The sequence below is a fragment of the Vicia villosa genome, unplaced genomic scaffold (assembly GCF_029867415.1).
Source record: "Vicia villosa cultivar HV-30 ecotype Madison, WI unplaced genomic scaffold, Vvil1.0 ctg.001914F_1_1, whole genome shotgun sequence".
Taxonomy (NCBI): domain Eukaryota; kingdom Viridiplantae; phylum Streptophyta; class Magnoliopsida; order Fabales; family Fabaceae; genus Vicia; species Vicia villosa.
Window position 1 is genome coordinate 307,534 of NW_026705774.1, and position 19,754 is coordinate 327,287.

The 19,754-nt window shown below is 37.4% G+C and overlaps 1 protein-coding gene across 1 annotated transcript; it reads right to left on the reverse strand.

Annotated features, from left to right (window-relative positions):
- Nucleotides 1-2,891: 2,891 nt before the first annotated feature.
- LOC131637095 (cyclin-C1-2-like) lies at nucleotides 2,892-17,664 on the reverse strand. The gene is made up of 10 exons (XM_058907676.1): nucleotides 17,548-17,664; nucleotides 17,172-17,242; nucleotides 16,950-17,056; nucleotides 15,925-15,964; nucleotides 6,427-6,471; nucleotides 5,950-6,068; nucleotides 5,695-5,809; nucleotides 5,341-5,391; nucleotides 5,015-5,162; nucleotides 2,892-3,245 (listed from the first exon to the last, which is right to left on the reverse strand). The coding sequence occupies exons 2-10, from the start codon at nucleotides 17,201-17,203 to the stop codon at nucleotides 3,153-3,155; spliced, it is 750 nt and encodes a 249-aa protein (XP_058763659.1). The 5' UTR covers nucleotides 17,204-17,242; nucleotides 17,548-17,664; the 3' UTR covers nucleotides 2,892-3,152.
- Between the last annotated feature and the right edge of the window lie 2,090 nt (nucleotides 17,665-19,754).

Genomic DNA, 19,754 nt, shown 5'->3' on the forward strand with positions numbered 1-19,754 from the left:
GACGATGCAATTGCGAAGAAACTCCCGATGTTCATGAAGATGGAACTTGTGTTGTTTTGTGTTTTCATTGTTAGTCATCTATAGGGAATCATTTTTGTAATATTTGGATTTTTTCCTTTTTTTTCCTCTTTGTACAATGTTTTAAGTCGGGATGAGGCCTTTTGACTGTATTATTCATGTCTTATAATAGTGTCGTAACCTTGAACTGTTTTGTTTCATTAATCACTAGTTTATTCGCTTATCATATGAAGGTGTTATTGGACTTTTTAGAAACCTTAAGATGTCTACTACAACCTCTTGGTGGTCATTTGTCCATTTGGAGCTTTTACATTCATGTAAATTGCTTTGACAAAAGATGTGTCTTTGTTGACTTTGCCTTTGGTGTGACAAAGTTGTAGAGAATTGAAGCATTTTAGGCCTTGCCTTTGGTGTGACAAAGTTGTAGAGAATTGAATTTTCTTCCAAATGAGCTTTGGTTGGAGAATTTCTGATGAAGCATGTGAAAGTTATGCCTAGTCAAAGTTCAATTGACTTTTGCTTAGAAACCCTAATTTAGTAACTTTGACTTTTGATGATCTTTGAAATTTTCTTGATGAATCATGATCAACCCTTGATCAAATGATGAATATTACTTCAAAATCTTGTTATTGACCAAAAATGATGAAATTTGATTGTATATTGACCATAGTTGACTTTTAGGTCCAACACAATCGACTATTGATCATTTGAGCAATTGACTGAGCAATCTTGCACTATGAGGCTTGAAACTTGGCATGGAGGTACCTTGAGACATATGAGGTACTATGAAGTCCACTTGAGGCCTTGGAGATTCCATTTCCTTGAGAGAAACCAAAACTTAATTGGAGCCTTATTGCTTAGGAGATCTCTTGAGACAAATTGTCTTGAATATGTGAGGGCAAATTTGAGGGTGCAACAGTGGTGTATGGCAGAAAGCCTCCAGTGTTAGTGCATGTTTTGGAGGGCGAAACCAAAATAAAAGTTGTAGTGCGGGAGTTAAGGGACAAAGATGAGGCATTGTATCAATTGAAAACTAATTTACTCAAATCCCGGGAGTACATGAAATACCAAGCTGACAAGAGACGCAAGACAGTGCAATTTGAGGTTGGTGATTTGGTTTTCCTCAAATTACGTCTTCATCAATAACAATCGGTTGTGCAAAGAATCCATCAAAAACTGGCACCCATATTTTTTGGACCTTATCAAATCATTAAGAAGATAAGGAAAGTTGCTTATAAGTTAAAGTTACCACCACCATCTAAAATACATCCTACCTTTCATGTGTCGCAATTGAAGAAAGCAGTGGGCAATTATACTACTATAACTCAACTACCTATCAGTTTAGAGTCAAGAAAAAGGGACATTATTTCGGCTAAGGTTTTGTCATGGAGGAACAAGTTTGATGGTGGACAACATAAGAGAGAATGGTTGATTCAATGGGAAGGGATGGATGTTGGAGATGTTACTTGGGAAGAGGAAATATTGTTGAAGAGTCAGTTCCTTGATATGCGCCTTGAGGACAAGGCTAATGTTGCAGGTGGGGGTGATGATAAGAATGGATCAAACCCCACGAGTGATAATGGGGATGTGTTAGTTAACAACGATAATGTTATGCCTAAACAATGGGTATATGTGAGAAAGAATAAGAAATGGAAGTAATTGAGTAATTGACCCAATTAATTAGTATTCTCCAAATAAATAGGAATTGGCTCAGTTAGTCAGTATTCCCTAGGAATGACAAAAATATTCATACTCGTGGATATCCACGGATAAAATCTGACACGCGTAAGGGGGATAGTTTAATAGATATTTACGGATAAAATAGAATATTTAAATACCTGTTTATTAATGGATATGAATATGTGTTTAATGTTATCTGTACTCACAAATATCTGTATCCATTAATAAATTATAAAAATTACTTAAGTATTATTAGTTTATCATACTCTATCTTTTATCTTCTAAAAAACTAAAAAACTAGTCTCCTGATACCTATATATTCTATACAAATTTTATTGGCCATCTCATATTTACGTTTCTTCCATACTCCATACCTCACTTCAACAATTCCACCGTCCAACCAACAAGTACCGCTATTTTTCCGTCCAACAAGTGTCATCCTTTTTACTCCATCGTCGTCCTCTATTCCACCGTAACTCACAGTCACAATATCATTTTTTTGTTAAAAATAAAATGTATGAAATATTAAACTTTGGTGAAATGAAATTAATTGGATGGAATTTTGTTATTAAAATAAGAAAGATTTGTATGAATGTTATGTGATAATAACGTATTGTGTTTTTAAAAGAAACTAAAAAATATTTTTTTCAAAACATAATTTTAAAAAAATAGTGTTATCCATGAATATCTTAAAATTCGCGGATTACCCGTTTAGCGGATATTCACACAGATAAGTGACATATATGGATATCATATTGATCCCTCACGACAGACACAAATATCATACTATATGTCCCCATAGATATCCATTTACATCCCTAATTCTCCAAATAAATATAAGTTGGCTCAATTAGTTAGTATTCCCCAAATAAATAGAAGTTAACTCAGTTAGTATTTCTCATATAAATAGGAGTGTATGAGACCGTCACTAGGTATGTTATTATTTCGGTTTTTCATTTTAGAATTTAGGCATTGAGAGAATTGTTTTCTCAGACTGAGGAGCAGTAGCTTTGAAAATACGAAAATACTTTATATTTTCTTAGTCATTAATAAAATAATTCTCTTCATCATATTCTATCTTACATCTTATTCTATCTAACATCTCCACTCCCCTCACCTCTTACAAGTTAGTTGGGGTTTAATAAGTACCATGCAATTCTACTTTTGACACATGCTGAGAACTTACAAATAGATGAACAAATTAACTGGGTGGGAATCTTTCCTCATCAAGAATCATATTGTATTTTTCATCCAGTTGACTCTGAATAATACACTTGACTGATCACAACAGCCAAATACTATGTGCACGTACTATTCAAAACTACAAGAAAGCCCTCTAAAATACAACATGTCAATAAAAATATAACTTTCTTTTATTCATTCTGACCAGCCACTAGCAAATTATTCCATTCCAGTTCCACATATTCCACAACAAAACTTTTCCGGACTCGAGCTCATAGCTTGTGGAGAGCAGCATTGATTCTCTCATCAGTGAACATTCTGTTGCTTTCATAAAAATCAAGTATCTCCATTGATATGTTCTTGATCTGTCAAAGAATAAACAAACATCCTAAGACATACAATTTGATTTCTCTATCAAACAAATGCTCTCAATGCAAATAAGTATCTCGTGTACAAATTACTATAGTGGTAACTGTGTTTTTAGATAATCTCATTGCAAATTTTAAATTCTAACTTCAATGTGCCATACTACAAATATCAATAATAGTGGATCAGATAGTCTACAAGAGAAACTCGTTAATTTCTTTTTTTAATTTGGCATGGATTTCAGTCGGTTTTGAACACACAAGAAACTCGTTAATTAGGACCAATGATGACAGTGTAAGGAATGATTCTGCTAGAGTTGCTAAGTCAGGAATTTTAGTATGCATATCGCTGATCAGAATGGTAGTATATTTAATGCAGCTTACCACTTCGTTTTTCAACTTAGGCGTGTATGAGGAGAAGAACAACAAAAATTACCGGGCTTGTTACTGCTGCATATTGTACCTCTGATGACTCCATAACAGTTGAAACAATGTTAAGTTCTCTTGGACCGAAGTTTGCTCCCATGGCGATTCATTCACCATCTCCTCCAACAGTGATAAAAGGATGTTACAAGGAGATCGACAACCGGTGTCTCTAACCATGGTGGACCGATGTCTGGCGGTTTCGGCAATGGTGCTGGAACCAGTGGGACTGATGTTTTGCAGATATCTCCGACCATCACACATGGATTGGCATATGACGGTTTTGATTCATTCATCACATCGTCTAATTCATTCTCAACCACCGTAAATTTTTACTCCCCTTATCTTGCTACGAACTACGGAGAGTTTGTTCATGCAAATTCTTGGGTCTCTTCCCAGTTGTCCGACCCTTAATCCTCTTACACTTCGGGTTTTCTTCATTCTTCATCATACCATGGGCTTGTAAGTTGGTACTGTCTTCCCCAATTGTTACACCCTTTGTCAATCTCTTTGAATCTTCTGATTAGAGCTATAGAAAATGGCTCCTAATCTCCATCAAAGATCTCTTGGTACCAAGAGTGAAACCAGAGCATTGGTCTCACCCTACATGTCCATGAAAGCCCACTGCACGGATGAACTTCTTGCTACCCAAAGAACCCCTTGGCTCTTGCTACCCATCCTAGAGGATCCTTTCTATAAAATCTGGAACTATTTTTTTAGCCCACATGTCACCTATAGTCAGTAACACTAGTTTCCACTCTCGAACCCGATAAGTCGAACCAGTAAATAGAAACCCAAAAACATAATTGTATAAAATCAGCATATTATTTACTAAATGATCATGATTACAAGAGTTTCCTCCTATAATCCCCAAAGTAAAGCTTGTAAAAATGAAAGTAATTTTCACGTTGCCCAACCCTTAAGGTTTGTAGGAGAAAAGATATTGCATCTCTTCCCTCTTGCTATCCTTCTCATTCATATAATTGGTATTCCCTTCTAACAAACTAGCCATATCAACAAATGTAATCAACTCCCGTACTCAACACATTCATTGGGCTTAGGCCCAAACCCGGTACGTAACAACTTATTTATGTAGACCATCACCATATACTTATAAATATGTTTTTTAATCCACGTAAAATACCTTCCTATCAAACTTAGTTACTACCAGTTTTTTTATTCATGTATAGTCTTCATTTGGTGATTTCAAGGACTAAATCTAGATGAAAATGTTCACCAATATCAAATAGGGGACTAAACATGGATGAAATTTTTGTGGAGACTAAACTTGACAGTATAATATTTTATAGATACTAAAAATATATTTAATCCAGTGGAATACTCACCACATTCATATCAACTCGAAGTTCTTCATACCAGACAGTGGTGTCTTTCTCCCTTAGTACACTAGCAATGTATATGCAAGCTAAGGCAATCAGATGTGGTGGATGTACAAGCATTAGGTCCATCTTGTATGTGTCATTAACAAGCCCCCTGTCCGCATCGGCATTCATTTTTAGTTATTTTCATAATTGAATTCAACAAATCAATGATATAACGGAAGTTACAAGCAGTAGCCAAATGACACAGCATAACAGACATGTCAAAAACAAAGGCGAGATTCATTATCATTGCTATAACAACTTTATGCATCAACACAGAGGACTCTTACCAAGTTAGTTGAGTCATGCTTAAATCATTCAGACCAGCATCCTGAAGAAACCTGGAGAATTATCATTATAGTAAGTGTAAAATTACAAATAAATGTAATCTTAATGCAAAAATGAAGGATCAGTTCGGCCATTCACAGTATCTGGAGCTTCGAATGCCCAACACTTCGGCATTTTGATACTCCTACATCTAACTAGGCATTTATTTAGTTAAGAAAATTCAAAGGAAAAAAAGAAAGGGACGTAAGTGATAAAGACCAGGGTATAGTTGGACATATAATGGGTATATGTGACGTTTGTCCTTACTAGACTCAGTGTATGCACAAAATGGACAAACACTTTTATCAAACACTTACCCAGAGAGGGAACGGTAGGGGTGGAATACAACCAGGTAATAGTTCAATGCTTCTAAAATCTTCATTTCCATTTCAAGTATGTCCTTGATTTCATACCTATACTTATCATCAGCATCTGCATACGAGATCGTTCGTTCAGAACATAAAGGAAATATACCAACAAGAGACAACTTTGAAAACAAATAACTCACTTTTAAAATCAGAAGTTAATATGATGCAAAATAAGACGAATTTATAGACTAACTAACAGCTTACATAATTTCTTAATGTAAAATACAAGCAGCCTAGCCTGCACTGTGCTTTCTTCTGCTTTTGATGCTAGATACAAGCAGGTTGGAGCTACCAGGCGTGGATCATATTCTGTCATACTCTTCCTTAAAACAAAAACAAAAAATATAAAGATAGCGCTTAGATGATACTCACTTTGTCTCATATTAAGCGTCGTTTCAGGTTATACATATTTCTTAAGAAAATAATCGAGTAAGCTAATTTTTATGATAGCACTAATATTGACATCGGTTTTAATGAAACAAAAAGAGAAACTGCTTCTTTATAAATCATGATTTCAAAAGAAAAGAAATTTATGAACTTTAAACTTGCGATAATACTGACTCAACTTCATAAATAGAGCAAAACAATACAAACAATCCACCATCTTAAAAATAAAACAGGAAATTTCTATGATTTCAGGAGTGTACTCTTTCAACCGGCTTAGAAATTTAAGACGCATACCTTGTGTAAACACGCCTCATGTAAGTAACTGCAGTAGCAACAACCCTGAAAGATTGAACAACATTTCAGTTACAACAGTTTGTTGTATTTTTGGAAAGTTAGTTACAAAAAGGTGCACAGCTTGCTTTATAGAGTCAAGCTGTGACCTGCAATAGTAGGTAATTGTAGATACAACTGCCAGGTGTCAGTCTAAAACTGACTGACTTGCTTTTCACAATCCTATTCTACTGAATACTCTAATACCCCCCCCCCCCCCCCCCCCCCCAAGTTAGTTACAAAAAGGTGCACAGCTTGCTTTATAGAGTCAAGCTGTGACCTGCAATAGTAGGTAATTGTAGATACAACTGCCAGGTGTCAGTCTAAAACTGACTGGCTTGCTTTTCACAATCCTATTCTACTGAATACTCTAATACCCTCCCCCCCCAAACTCATGGGGAGCTAGCAACCCTGAGTTTGTGTCTAAATTCAAGAAATTTAAGAGAGGAGAGAGGTTTTGTAAGGACATCAGCAATCTGATCCACGCCTGGAATGTGTGCAACAACAATCTTTTTGGCAAGCACTTTCTCCCTGACAAAGAAAAGGTCAATCTCCATGTGCTTGGTACGAGTGTGCATAATAGGATTGTGAGCTAGCAAAATAGCTGATTGATTATCACACAATACAACAGGTTGTTGAATAGAAATACCAAGTTCAGTGAACAAGGTTTGCAGCCAAAGTAAATCAGCAGTAGCCTGTGCAAGACTCCTGTACTCTGCCTCAGTGCTGGATCTGGCAACAACTGGCTGTTTCTTAGACCACCATGAAATCAGGTTAGCACCAAAGTAAATAGCAGCACCTGAGGTGCTCCTCCTATCATCTGGATCTGAAGCCCAGTCAGCATCACAAAACACTTTGATGGTAGGCAGCTGAGTGGAAGAAAGAGGGGACAGATGCAAGCCAAAATTGATAGTCCCTTTGAGATATCTGAGGATCCTTTTTACTGCAACCCAATGAGTCTCAAGAGGATGAGACATAAATTGGCAGACTTTGTTGACTGAGTAGGCTATGTCAGGTCTGGTAATGGTGGCATATTGAAGAGCCCCTACAACAAACCTGTACATGAATGGATCCTGAAGAGCAGGGGAGCCAGTCTTGATGAGTTTGCAGGAAGATTGCATAGGGGAATTAACAGAGCTGCAGCCAGTCATTTTGGTTTTATGCAACAGATCCCTAACATATTTAGCCTGTGTGAGTAGCATAGAACCATTAGAGGCAGATTTGACCTCTATACCTAGAAAGTAATCCAAGGCACCAAGGTGTTTGATAGAGAAGGAAGTGTTAAGCTTGGTGATAACCTCTTGTAACATGCTGGAGTTGCTGCCAGTGATGATAATATCATCAACATATACTAAGAGATAGATGGTATCTTTGTTAGAGGAGAAAACAAAAAGTGAGGGATCACACTTGCTAGGTTTGAAGTGCAGTTGAAGCAGAGCTTGTTGCAGCCTTTCAAACCATTGTCTAGGAGCCTATTTAAGGCCATAGAGAGCCTTGTGCAGCTTGCAAACTAGGGAAGGATTAGACTGAACAAAGCCAGAGGGTTGTTCCATGTAAACTTCCTCAGTGAGAAGACCATTCAGAAAGGCGTTATTGACATCCAACTGTTGGATGGACCACTGCCTTGATAAAGCCACAGTTAGGATAAGCCTGATGGTGATTGGTTTGACCACAGGGGAGAAGGTCTCATTGTAGTCAAAGCCTTGCTTTTGGTGAAACCCCTTGGCCACAAGGCGTGCCTTATACCTGTTGACAGAACCATCAGGGTTCTCTTTAACCCTAAAAACCCACTTACAACCAATAGGTTGTCTATTAGGGGGAAGAGGTACCAGTGACCAGGTCTTATTCTTGCACAGTGCATCATATTCAGCTTGCATTGCACTCTTCCACTTGTCATCAGCAAGAGCCTGCTTGACAGTTTTGGGCTCAGACTGTGTCAGTAATAGCCTAATAGGGAGGGCTGAAGTCTTGGTTGAACAAAGCCTGACTTGGCTCTAGTAGTCATTTGATGTTGATTAATAGGCTTCTGCACAACAGGGACAGCATTAGGAGGGATAGAAGATGAATGACTAGCTTCTGTAGACACAGAAGAGGTAGGAGAAGTGGAGGGTGATTGAGAAGAGGAGAACAAAGGTAGAGTTTCTGAAGCTGCAGTAGGGGATGAAGCAGGACTTTGAGAGGAAGACAGACTGGTAGAAGAAGTGGAGGAATTGTGTTGAGGTGAAGGTAAGGATGTATCCTTCTGGTTAGAGGAAGTAGGTGGAGCAGGGGGTGAAAAGGGCACTGCTGTAAGAGGAATGGTGATAAGAACCAAAAAATGGAACAGAATTGAAAATATGAAAACTGAAATTTATGTAGATAATATTGGAATATTACAACACAGGTTTTCGAGAGCCTGTCTCTCCACAATTCAAATTCTTCCTAAATTTTCTGAATGCCTTCCTAATTCTGATTTGCTTCTATTTATACTGTATTTACATCTGTTCCTAATTGGCACAATTAATTTGAAGGGTTATAACTGTTAGATTTGATGCTGTTTGGTTCCAAGGGTTGCATCCCTTCGGGTGGGTGTGTCTGTTCACCAAGGGTCACGCCCCCTGATTCGCATCTCCTGACTCTGCACTCCTTGGGAGTCGCTGCCTGCGTGTGTAAAACTTGGTGATGGGTGGCCTAGGCTTATCAATACCCCCGCCTAAAAGATTCACCTTGTCCTCAAGGTGAAAATTTGGGAAGACCTCTTGAAATTTAGCCACAGATTCCCAACTATTTTCACTTGTAGGCAGATTCTGCCATTTAACTAAGACTTCCACGTTGCCAGGTTGTAATTCACGAATATCTAAAACAGAGTCCGGATAAACCTGTAATTCCTGATCCTCAGATAGCATAGGTGGTAAAGGTTGGGATTGGAAAGAATCACCAATGGCCTTCTTGAGGAGAGAGACATGAAATACTGGATGAATTTTACTATGAGATGGAAGATCCAATTTGTAAGCAACAGCACCCACTTTTTTTAACACCTGGAAAGGACCATAAAATCGAGGCGAGAGTTTTTCATTAATCCTTTTAGCCAAGGATTTTCTCCTGTAAGGTTGCATCTTTAAGAACACCCAATCACCGATTTCATATGTTATATCTCGGCGGCGTTTGTTGGCATTTGTGCGCATGACATCTTGGGACTTCAACAAATTCTCTCTCAGAGCCGCCAATAATTCATCTCGAGCAATTGTAAGTTTGTTGACTTCTTCAAGGCGGGACGGAATGGTGGATCCCTTAAGAATGTGAGGTGGATCACGTCCATACAATGCTTTGAAAGGGGACATTTTGGTTGAAGCATTATAATTGGTATTAAACCAGAATTCAGCCCAGGGAAGACAAGAGACCCATTTCTTAGGCTTAGTACCTGTTAAGCATCGTAAATAAACCTCCAAGCATCGATTGACAACTTCCGTTTGTCCATCCGTTTGAGGATGGTATGCCGAACTGAATTTTAGTTGTGTACCTGCTGCTTTAAAAAGGGCTTTCCAAAAATTACTTAAAAACAAAGGATCACGATCTGAAACAATGGAAGACGGAAATCCATGCAATCTTACAACTTCCTGTAGAAAAACTGCAGCAACATCGTTAGCGGTGTAAGGATGCCCTAATGGTATGAAGTGGGCATATTTGGTGAGCCGGTCAACCACCACCAGAATTGTATCCTTCCCCATGGATTTGGGTAGTCCTCCAATAAAATCCATCGAAATGTCTGTCCATACTTGAGTAGGAATTGGTAATGGCTGTAGCAGTCCTGCCGGTGACAAGTTATCGCTTTTGTTTCTTTGACAGACTTCGCAAGCTGCAACAAAATTTTTGATGTCGGTTTTCATCCCTTCCCAATAAACTAGATCTGCTATTCTTTTATAAGTCCTGAAGATTCCTGAGTGTCCTCCTACCAAGGATGAATGGAATTCTTTTAAAATGATGGGAATTCTGGAGGATGATTTTGACAACACCAATTTCTCCTTGTAAAATAGTTTCTGATCCCTTAACGTGTAGCCAGCATGAGACATGGGATTGATAATTAGGTCTTGCATGATTTTTTGTAACTTGACATCTTGTTTGATCTCTTCAACCCATTCCTCGAAATCGTGAATTTGTAAGACTGTCATGGCACAATAAGAACTTCTCCTGGATAGGGCATCGGCGACAGAATTTTCCTTCCCTGGTTTGTACTGTATTTCAAAATCATATCCTGCTAATTTGGAAATCCATTTGTATTGTTCCTCACCGATCATTCTCTGCTCTGTCAAAAATTTCAAACTTTTTTGGTCAGTTTTAATAATAAAATGATTTCCCAACAAGTAGTGTCGCCATTTCTGGACTGCTTTTACGACTGCCATTAATTCGCGATCATACACTGATTTCCTCTGATTCCTTTCTGATAGGGTAGTACTCCAAAAGGCCAGGGGTCTTCCTTCTTGCATTAGAACAGCCCCTAGTCCGGTTCCGCAAGCATCTGTTTCAACCACAAAAGGTTTTGAAAAGTTGGGTACTGCTAATGTAGGTAAATTGGTCATGGCTTGCTTTAGTTGTTCGAATGCAAGTTCTGCCTCTGGACTCCATTGAAAGGCATTTTTCTTCAACAGGTTGGTCAATGGCCTTGCTATTCTTCCATAATCATGAACGAACCTCCTATAATAGCCAGTAAGGCCTAGGAATCCCCTTAAGCTAGTGACATCCTTGGGTGAAGGCCATAACGTCATTGCTTCCAGCTTCTTAGGATCTGCGGATACTCCTCCAGCAGAAATAACATGTCCCAAATATTCCAAGTTATCTTGGCCAAATGAGCACTTCTTGCCGTTGATCTTCAATTCATTTTGTTGGAGTAACGTTAATACATTTTGCAGATGTTGCTTGTGTTCTTCCATAGAAGGGCTGTATATTAGGATATCATCGAAGAATACCAAAACGTATTTTCGGAGTACTGGCCTTAATACTTCATTCATTAATGATTGAAAAGACGAAGGTGCGTTAGTAAGTCCAAATGGAAGTACCAAAAATTCATAATGACCTTCATGTGTTCGAAAAGCAGTTTTTGCAATATCCTCTTCCTTCATTCTGATTTGGTGGTATCCGGATCTTAAATCCAGTTTTGAAAAGATGTTGGCCCCTCCTATTTCGTCTAACAACTCTTCAATCACCGGGATGGGAAATTTGTCGGGAACAGTGATTTTGTTCAAGGCCCTGTAATCTACACAAAACCGCCAACTACCGTCTTTCTTTCTGACTAGGATGACAGGACTAGAATAAGGACTCGTAGATGGTCGGATGATTCCCGCTTCTAACATTTCTGCAACTAATTTTTCAATTTCTGTTTTTTGATAGTGAGGATATCTGTATGGTCTGATATTCGGTATTTGGGCTCCTTCTTTGAGGTGAATGGCATGGTCTTGACGCCGATGAGGAGGAAGTCTTTCTGGGGGTTCAAAGATGGAAGGGAAATCATGTAGCACATCTTTTAATTCTGACGGGATTGAATCCTTCCAATCTATCTCTGCTTGAATATGACGATAATCGATAAAGAACCCTTCTCCTTGCTGCAAAGCTTTCAACATAGAATTAAGTGAGGCATCTTTCTTTGAAAGTTCTGGCTCTCCCTTTAAAATCACCTTTCTTCCATTAATCTTAAAGCCCAACGTCAGTTGTTCAAAGTTGGCACTAATCTCTCCTAGGCTTGCTAACCATTCCATGCCTAAAACCACATCCACGCCTCCAAGGCCGAATAAGAAGAACTGTTGTTGTACTTGTACTTCTTGCACTTTCAAGGGAACCTTTCTGCATACTCCCTTACATTTGATTTTGTGACCATCTCCAACTTCTACAACGTATGATGGAGTGTCTTCCACTTCTAATTGTAATTTTTCCACTAGCTCTGATACCAATTGATAAGAACCAAAAAATGGAACAGAATTGAAAATATGAAAACTGAAATTTATGTAGATAATATTGGAATATTACAACACAGGTTTTCGAGAGCCTGTCTCTCCACAATTCAAATTCTTCCTAAATTTTCTGAATGCCTTCCTAATTCTGATTTGCTTCTATTTATACTGTATTTACATCTGTTCCTAATTGGCACAATTAATTTGAAGGGTTATAACTGTTAGATTTGATGCTGTTTGGTTCCAAGGGTTGCATCCCTTCGGGTGGGTGTGTCTGTTCACCAAGGGTCACGCCCCCTGATTCGCATCTCCTGACTCTGCACTCCTTGGGAGTCGCTGCCTGCGTGTGTAAAACTTGGTGATGGGTGGCCTAGGCTTATCAAATGGGCATAGGTAAAGAAGAGGAAGGATTAGAAGATAAAAGAGGTTGTAAAGAAGAAATAGAGGAGGATTTAGGTGTAGAGGATGGATTAAAAGTGGTAGATTTAGAGAATAGCTCAAGGAAAGGGAATCTGGACTCATTGAATAGGACATCTTTAGAGATGAACAATCTGCCAGTAGGAGACATGCATTTGTAACCCTTGTGAGAGGCAGAATAGCCCAAGAAAATACACTCATGAGACCTGAACTCCAGCTTATGAGCATTGTATGGCCTTAGTAGAGGAAAGCAGGCACAACCAAACACTTTTAGGAACTTGTAATCAGGGACAGTCTTGAATAAGAGTGTGAAAGGCACCTGAAAATTAACAGATGAAGATGGAAGCCTGTTAATGAGATACACAGCTGTACAGAATGCAAAATCCCAGTAAGATATAGGCAAGGAAGCATGACTTAGCAGGGTTAGACCCATGTCAACAACATGTCTATGCTTCCTCTCCACCACTCCATTCTGATGGTGTGTATGAGGACAGATAATTCTGTGCTGAATGCCCAGATCAGCAAGGTATTTAGAAAAAGGTCTAAATTCTCCACCCCAATCTGACTGCACAGCCTTGATGGGAAAGCCAAGTTGCAATTCAACAAGGGCTTTAAACTGTTTAAACACATTTAGGGCCTCAGCTTTGGACTTGAGCAAGTAGAGCCAAGTGAATTTAGAGAATGCATCTACAAAGGAGATGTAGTATTTAAAACCTTGAGTGGAAGGCTGTGGGGAAGGACCCAAAGATCACAATATAACAGTTCAAGAGGAGACTTATAGACAGTGTGTGAAAGAGGAGAATATAACTTGTGAGCTTTGCCAACACAACAAGCAGTACAAAAAGAATCATGCATTTTATTATGAAAGGGAAGATTACAAGTTTGCATTACAAGTTTAAGAGCATTGACATTAGGATGGCCTAGTCTTAGGTGCCATAAATTGGACAAAGAAGGAGACATAGCAGTAGCATTAATGCTAGGTACAATATTATTGGAACTAACTAAAGACTTGGCAGACTTGGAGACAGCAAGAGGAGGAAACTCATATAAACCATCTGAGCCAACTTTGCCAACAAGAAGGACAGCATTAGACACCTGAGATTTGACAAGACAAGTGTCAGCACTGAAGAGAAAGTAAACATGGTTATCTTTGCAGAATTGACTAACACTAATCAAGTTTTTAGTGATGGAAGGCACATGTAAGAGATTTTTAAGAGAAAGAGATGTGTGAGGTTGACAAGTAGAGAAAAAATTACTAGAACCAGTAGAAGAAATTGGCAGACCTTGACCATTTCCTATAAAGATTTGGTCATGTCCTTCACAAGGAGTTTGTTGCTGAAGATTGGCAACATCATTTGTGACATGAAAGGATGCACCTGAGTCAGGATACCAAGTGGCAGCAGCTTGAACTGGAGCAGTATTGGCAATAAAAGTGCTAGGAGTCAAGGTAATAGCAGCTGGCCTAGCCTGAGCAGTGGCAGTTGGTCTTGTCCACACATTAGCAGGGATTTGAGCAAAAGCAACCTGAGGAGTAGACCAAGGAGCAGGAGCATAAGGACTGCTTGCACAGGCAACTTGAGGCTGAAACTGTTGATTGAACCTGTGCCAACAGTTCAAAGCAGAGTGTCCAACCTTAGAGCAAACTTGACATTGAACTCCAGAGACTCTTCCACCTCTACCTCTGCCACCTCTACCACCTCTATTGGATCTCCCTCCTCTGAAGGAGGAGTAGTCAGGTTCAGGTGAAGGTGCAGGAGTGACTGCAGAGGGAGTATCAGAGGTACTAGACTTGGACACATCAGGTGAAGATGATGAAGTTTGGGAAGCAGCATGAGTAGGATTCAGTGAAGCTAGATCAGGAGGAGGTTGTTTCTTGAACTTATTCAACCTCAACTCATGTGCAATAAGCATAATCTCAACTTCATCTAAGTCCATATCTCCAAATTTACTTTCAACAGCAGAAACAACAGAGGCATACTCACTTGGTAGACCTTCAAGGATCACATCAATGTGATGCGTGACCGGAACAGGATCTCCAATCGAAGCAAGAGCATCAACGATCGTGCGAATCTTCAACAGATAATCAGAGATCGGTTGTGAATCAAGTGTCGCAGCACGTAGTTCAACACGAAGTTGCCTCGCACGCGCGCGCGTCTGTTTCTGGAAGTAATTGAACAAGCGATCTCAAAGCTGATGTGAGTGAACGCAACCAAGAACTCTGGACATGATTTCGCTTGATAATGTTGATTGAAGCCATGACAGCAACAACTGATCCTTCTGAAGCCACGACGTGTACACCGGATTGACGGTGCCGGAGTGACGATCCTCATCGGAGAGAAACTTGGAAGGGATTCGCGGACAGACGACGAGATCTGTGAGGTTATGCGCGTTGATGTATGGCTCAACTTGTTGACGCCATAGATGGAAGTTCTTTTCATCTAGTTTGTAGGCGATCTTCAGCGCGGACAGAAGACGGCGAGATTCGTCTAGCACCGCCGTCGCCGACGGAGTAGATGAGGTAACGTGAGCGGAAGACGGTGATCCTGGCGGCGATTCCATGGATCGAGAAGCTAAACTGATACCATATTAAAGAGAGAGAAGATAGATGAACTTTGCATTTCAGTTACAACAGTTTGTTGTATTTTTGGAAAGTTAGTTACAGAAAGGTGCACAGCTTGCTTTATATAGAGTCAAGCTGTGACCTGCAATAGTAGGTAATTCTAGATACAACTGCCAGGTGTCAGTCTAAAACTGACTGGCTTGCTTTTCACAATCCTATTCTACTGAATACTCTAATACACTCTTTTACACGTCAGTATAAACTCTCTAAGGAGGAAGGCAAGGATTTCTTAAGTTCCTCAACCCTTATTATTAATTGGAATATGAATGCTATAGTTCCTTTTTAATTTGAACAATTGCCATTTAAGTCTAATCAGATTATGAATGTTATAGTTCCAAAAACTTTTGAACCTAGCCAGATTATGAAACTTGACATGAATTGCAAGAATCAATGTAATACCCTAATGTTACATAAATAACCAACTTCCAATAAACACATAAAATCGTAAATTTTACAAATAAATTTCATTCATATTCTGTTTGTCCAAAGGAATAGAGTTCACACCTTTGCCTCACTTTTACTTGTTGAGCCAACTTCAGAATATCTGCACAAGCAAGAAAAGAAAACGCGGGAAATCAGTAACATTAAATAATGAGAATTACTTTTATAGCAAATGAAAGACATCAGTACAATTTCCATAGTGATTTACTTTTATACAGGTTTGAATTCCTAAAGTCCAAACACAAGAATCAGAAAAGAAAATCATGAAAAACATTATAAGATTTAAGAGAGCAATAATCGGTATAAGAAATTCTCTTCGCAATGCATTGTGGCTGTTGGCCTATTCAATTCGTGATCACAGTTGGATACAGAGTGAGATGTCATTGGCACATTTATCCATACTAAGAAAACACGCTTTGGGCAATATTGAAGTGTTATCGATTGCATATGGCAGACTATGGCGGAAAGCACACAAACCACCATTTTTTACCATCTTTCACAAATTGGCCACGGCAATTGTCAAAATATCCATAAGCGCAATCCACCATGGCACCACCATGACCGATATTTGACGACACTGCAATAATGGCCACATGGCGTTTCACTTTTACACTAGACTTTGTTTGGCAATACAAGTTCAATATTTTTACACGAGTGCTACTATACAGTACTAGTAACAACAACAACAACAACAACAACCAAGCCTTATCCCACTAAGTGGGGTCGGCTACATAGATCAACTTTCGCCATAATGTTCTATCTAGAATCATGCTTCTATTCAAATCGTTAATCACAAGATCTTTTTTAATAACTTCTATTATAGTCTTTCTAGGTCTTCCTTTTCCTCTAACTATTTGACTTCTCTCCATCTGATCTACTCTCCTTACCACCACAAAATCTACCGGTATTCTTTCTATCTCCATCATGATATTCGAGTACTAATTCCTTAACCCTTTTTATAAATTTTAAGTAATCACTTAATTCAAAAACATAAACCGCACCGTCCCAAACCATTCTCTCCAAAACCCTCCATTCAACATAAAAATCGAAGAAATACACATAGAGGTAGAATAAAAAAGAGAGCATACAATTTGACATGTGCATCTTAATGAGCTTAAAATCCTCAAGTGTGACACCCTTTTCTTTGTCAAGTGGATTCACCATATCCACATCCTCTTGATCCAGAAGGTGCTTGCTGCAAGAGACACAACACAACATCAAGCAAATCAGAATCTCAAATTAACCACACAAACCCTACACAAATGACATAAAGAGAAAAAAGATAGAATCATAAAAGAGATGAAACATACTAATGAGATGATGTCCAGAAATTGGCAGCCATGATTTCTTCAGAGATCAGAGAAGCAATCCAAGAAAATCACTGCCAAAATAAATAGATATCAATTGAATGTTCAACCTTTCTATCAATCATCAACAATATAAAATAAATAAACAATAATTTGGTAAAACAAGCAGCAAAATGCAACAATATACAGCATCATATTTTAAGCAAAAATTATGGAAAAACACGAGCAACGCAGCAAAATTTTCCAAGACACGAAAAACATCACAAATTTAAGTACTTATTAAACATGAAAAGAGTAAGAAATTAACAAAAATAAGGAAGATGGTTTTAGAGAGAGAGAGAGAGAGAGAGAGAGAGAGAGAGAGAGAGAGAGAACGTACAGTAAGAAAGAAACATAAGAACTAGTTCGTGTTCTTGGTTTCAAATCTTAATAATGATTGATGATCGATATATTCCACGGTGTTCGGCATGAGAGTTGCTAGTAGCACCCCACCACTATTTTATTTCTAAAAGCAAAATATTATTATCATTATTATAATTCTGACTTAATTCTTTAACTTAATTTCAAGTTTCATTTTAGTCTTTTTTTTATCTAGGTTAATCTTATGAAAATAATTTAGTTAATCAACTTAGTCTTTTTCCATTAAATTTTTTAAAAAAAGTCCACTTCTTATAATGTGGCAAGACAACAAAACAACAGTGACTAGACAATAAATAAATAAATATATATATATATATATATATATATATATATATATATATATATATATATATATATATATATATATATATATATATATATATATATATATATATATATATATATATATATATATATATATATATATAGCAGTTAAGACGTCAACAATAATAATACTATTAACGTGAAATATAATAAAGGTGAACATAAAGATAAAAAGAGTGTTAAATATAAAGATAATATCAGAGGTAATGGTAAATATAAATATAAATATAAATATAATGATAGATGCGGAAGAAGTGTTGAAAATATTGAAAGACGTGATTTTATTTATGCAAAAATACTTACAAAGAATTCCAAGTTTTGAGACTGGAAACTCGAATGTCTATTACAACATACAAATGGTTCTTTTATAGACAAGGATCCACATGAAAAGTATTGTAAACTTAAGCATATTTTTTTACAATAGATAATGGCCCATATGGCCTGAATAATTCAAATAAAAACAAAAAAAAAAACTGTAATAAAGTAGAGACAATAATTCAAAAGTGAGTTTGAATGGGAGATAATTGAGGCCAACAAGGGGGGCCAAAATTGTCCTTTTGCTTTTATCTTCAATATAAAATCTTGTCTTCAAATAATGCTGACAAGAGTAATCTCCATAATCTTATCGTGAACTTATCTTCGAAATAATTGAATGCTTTACGGAATTCGGATTATCAAAGGTCTATAATTCCATAACAGTCATCTTCATTAATATTTTCAGAAGTGCTAGAAGCACTATCAATTTCAAATAATACAGTCATAGCTTCCTTAACCTTGCTTAAAAATTCTTTATGACTTGAAGCAACAGATAAAGAGGCAAGTAATTTTGATCAATCTAACAAGAATGATGTATCTTCTGGAGAGATGGTCTTTTCTTTACAAAGACCATGATGAGACTTGAATCAAGTATCAAATCTTGATGGAGAAAGAAACTTTGGGTTAAACTTTAACCACTATTTAACAGAAAAATTATTTACTAATAATTGAGTGGAAGAGGACCCTTCCCATAATGGTTTAGTTGAAAAGGTCCAAGATGAAATCCACATAATTCCAAAAACAGCACAAAAATATAATAAAGACTTATAATGAGGACAAGTAGTTTTTTCTGTAAAATTGTTGAAGGCTTTAGAGGCATAATCCATAAATTTAACTAAAATTGGCCCAATAATTTGGAACAACTGAATAAACCAATTAGGAAAAATTAGTGAAATATCTTTGCTAAACCATATAAACCGAGTGTGGTTAAAAGGTTCAACAGACAACAGATTGAACCAAGCATCTATGTAATCAAAGTAAGAAATGTATTGTGGAGTAAAGGTTCTATACAAAGATTTTAATTCTGATGAAGTTTGTTTCCAATCAAAAGGAGATAAACCTTATTAATTTTGAATTTAGAGAACTTGACTTTAGATTTATCAACCTGATTTGTCTGATAGGTAAGAGTAATAGACTTGGAATCAACCAAGATAAATTCGTAGAATTTTCTGGTCTTAGATGGATCTTTAGGTATGAAGAAAAATCCCAGAGGGAAAATTCTTGAAATATTTTGTAATAACGATGAATTTGGAGTACATTAATTTGTTTCTAAAGGTAATATTGGTATAGACAAATCTTTAGTAATGAAAGTTGATTTTGGTAAGGAAGGAGGAGGAGTATAATACGCTAATTTAGACGGGGAAGCTTTCTGAAGGGTTAATGAGCTAGTAATTTGAGAGGTAAAAGCCAATGGGGTTAATAAAGTAGGCTTAATAGTTGTCAGAGGAGTAGCAGGAACATGAGAGGCAACTTTGGAAATAAAAGAAGGAGAACCTAAAATTATTTCCTTATCTTTTTTATCTTGAA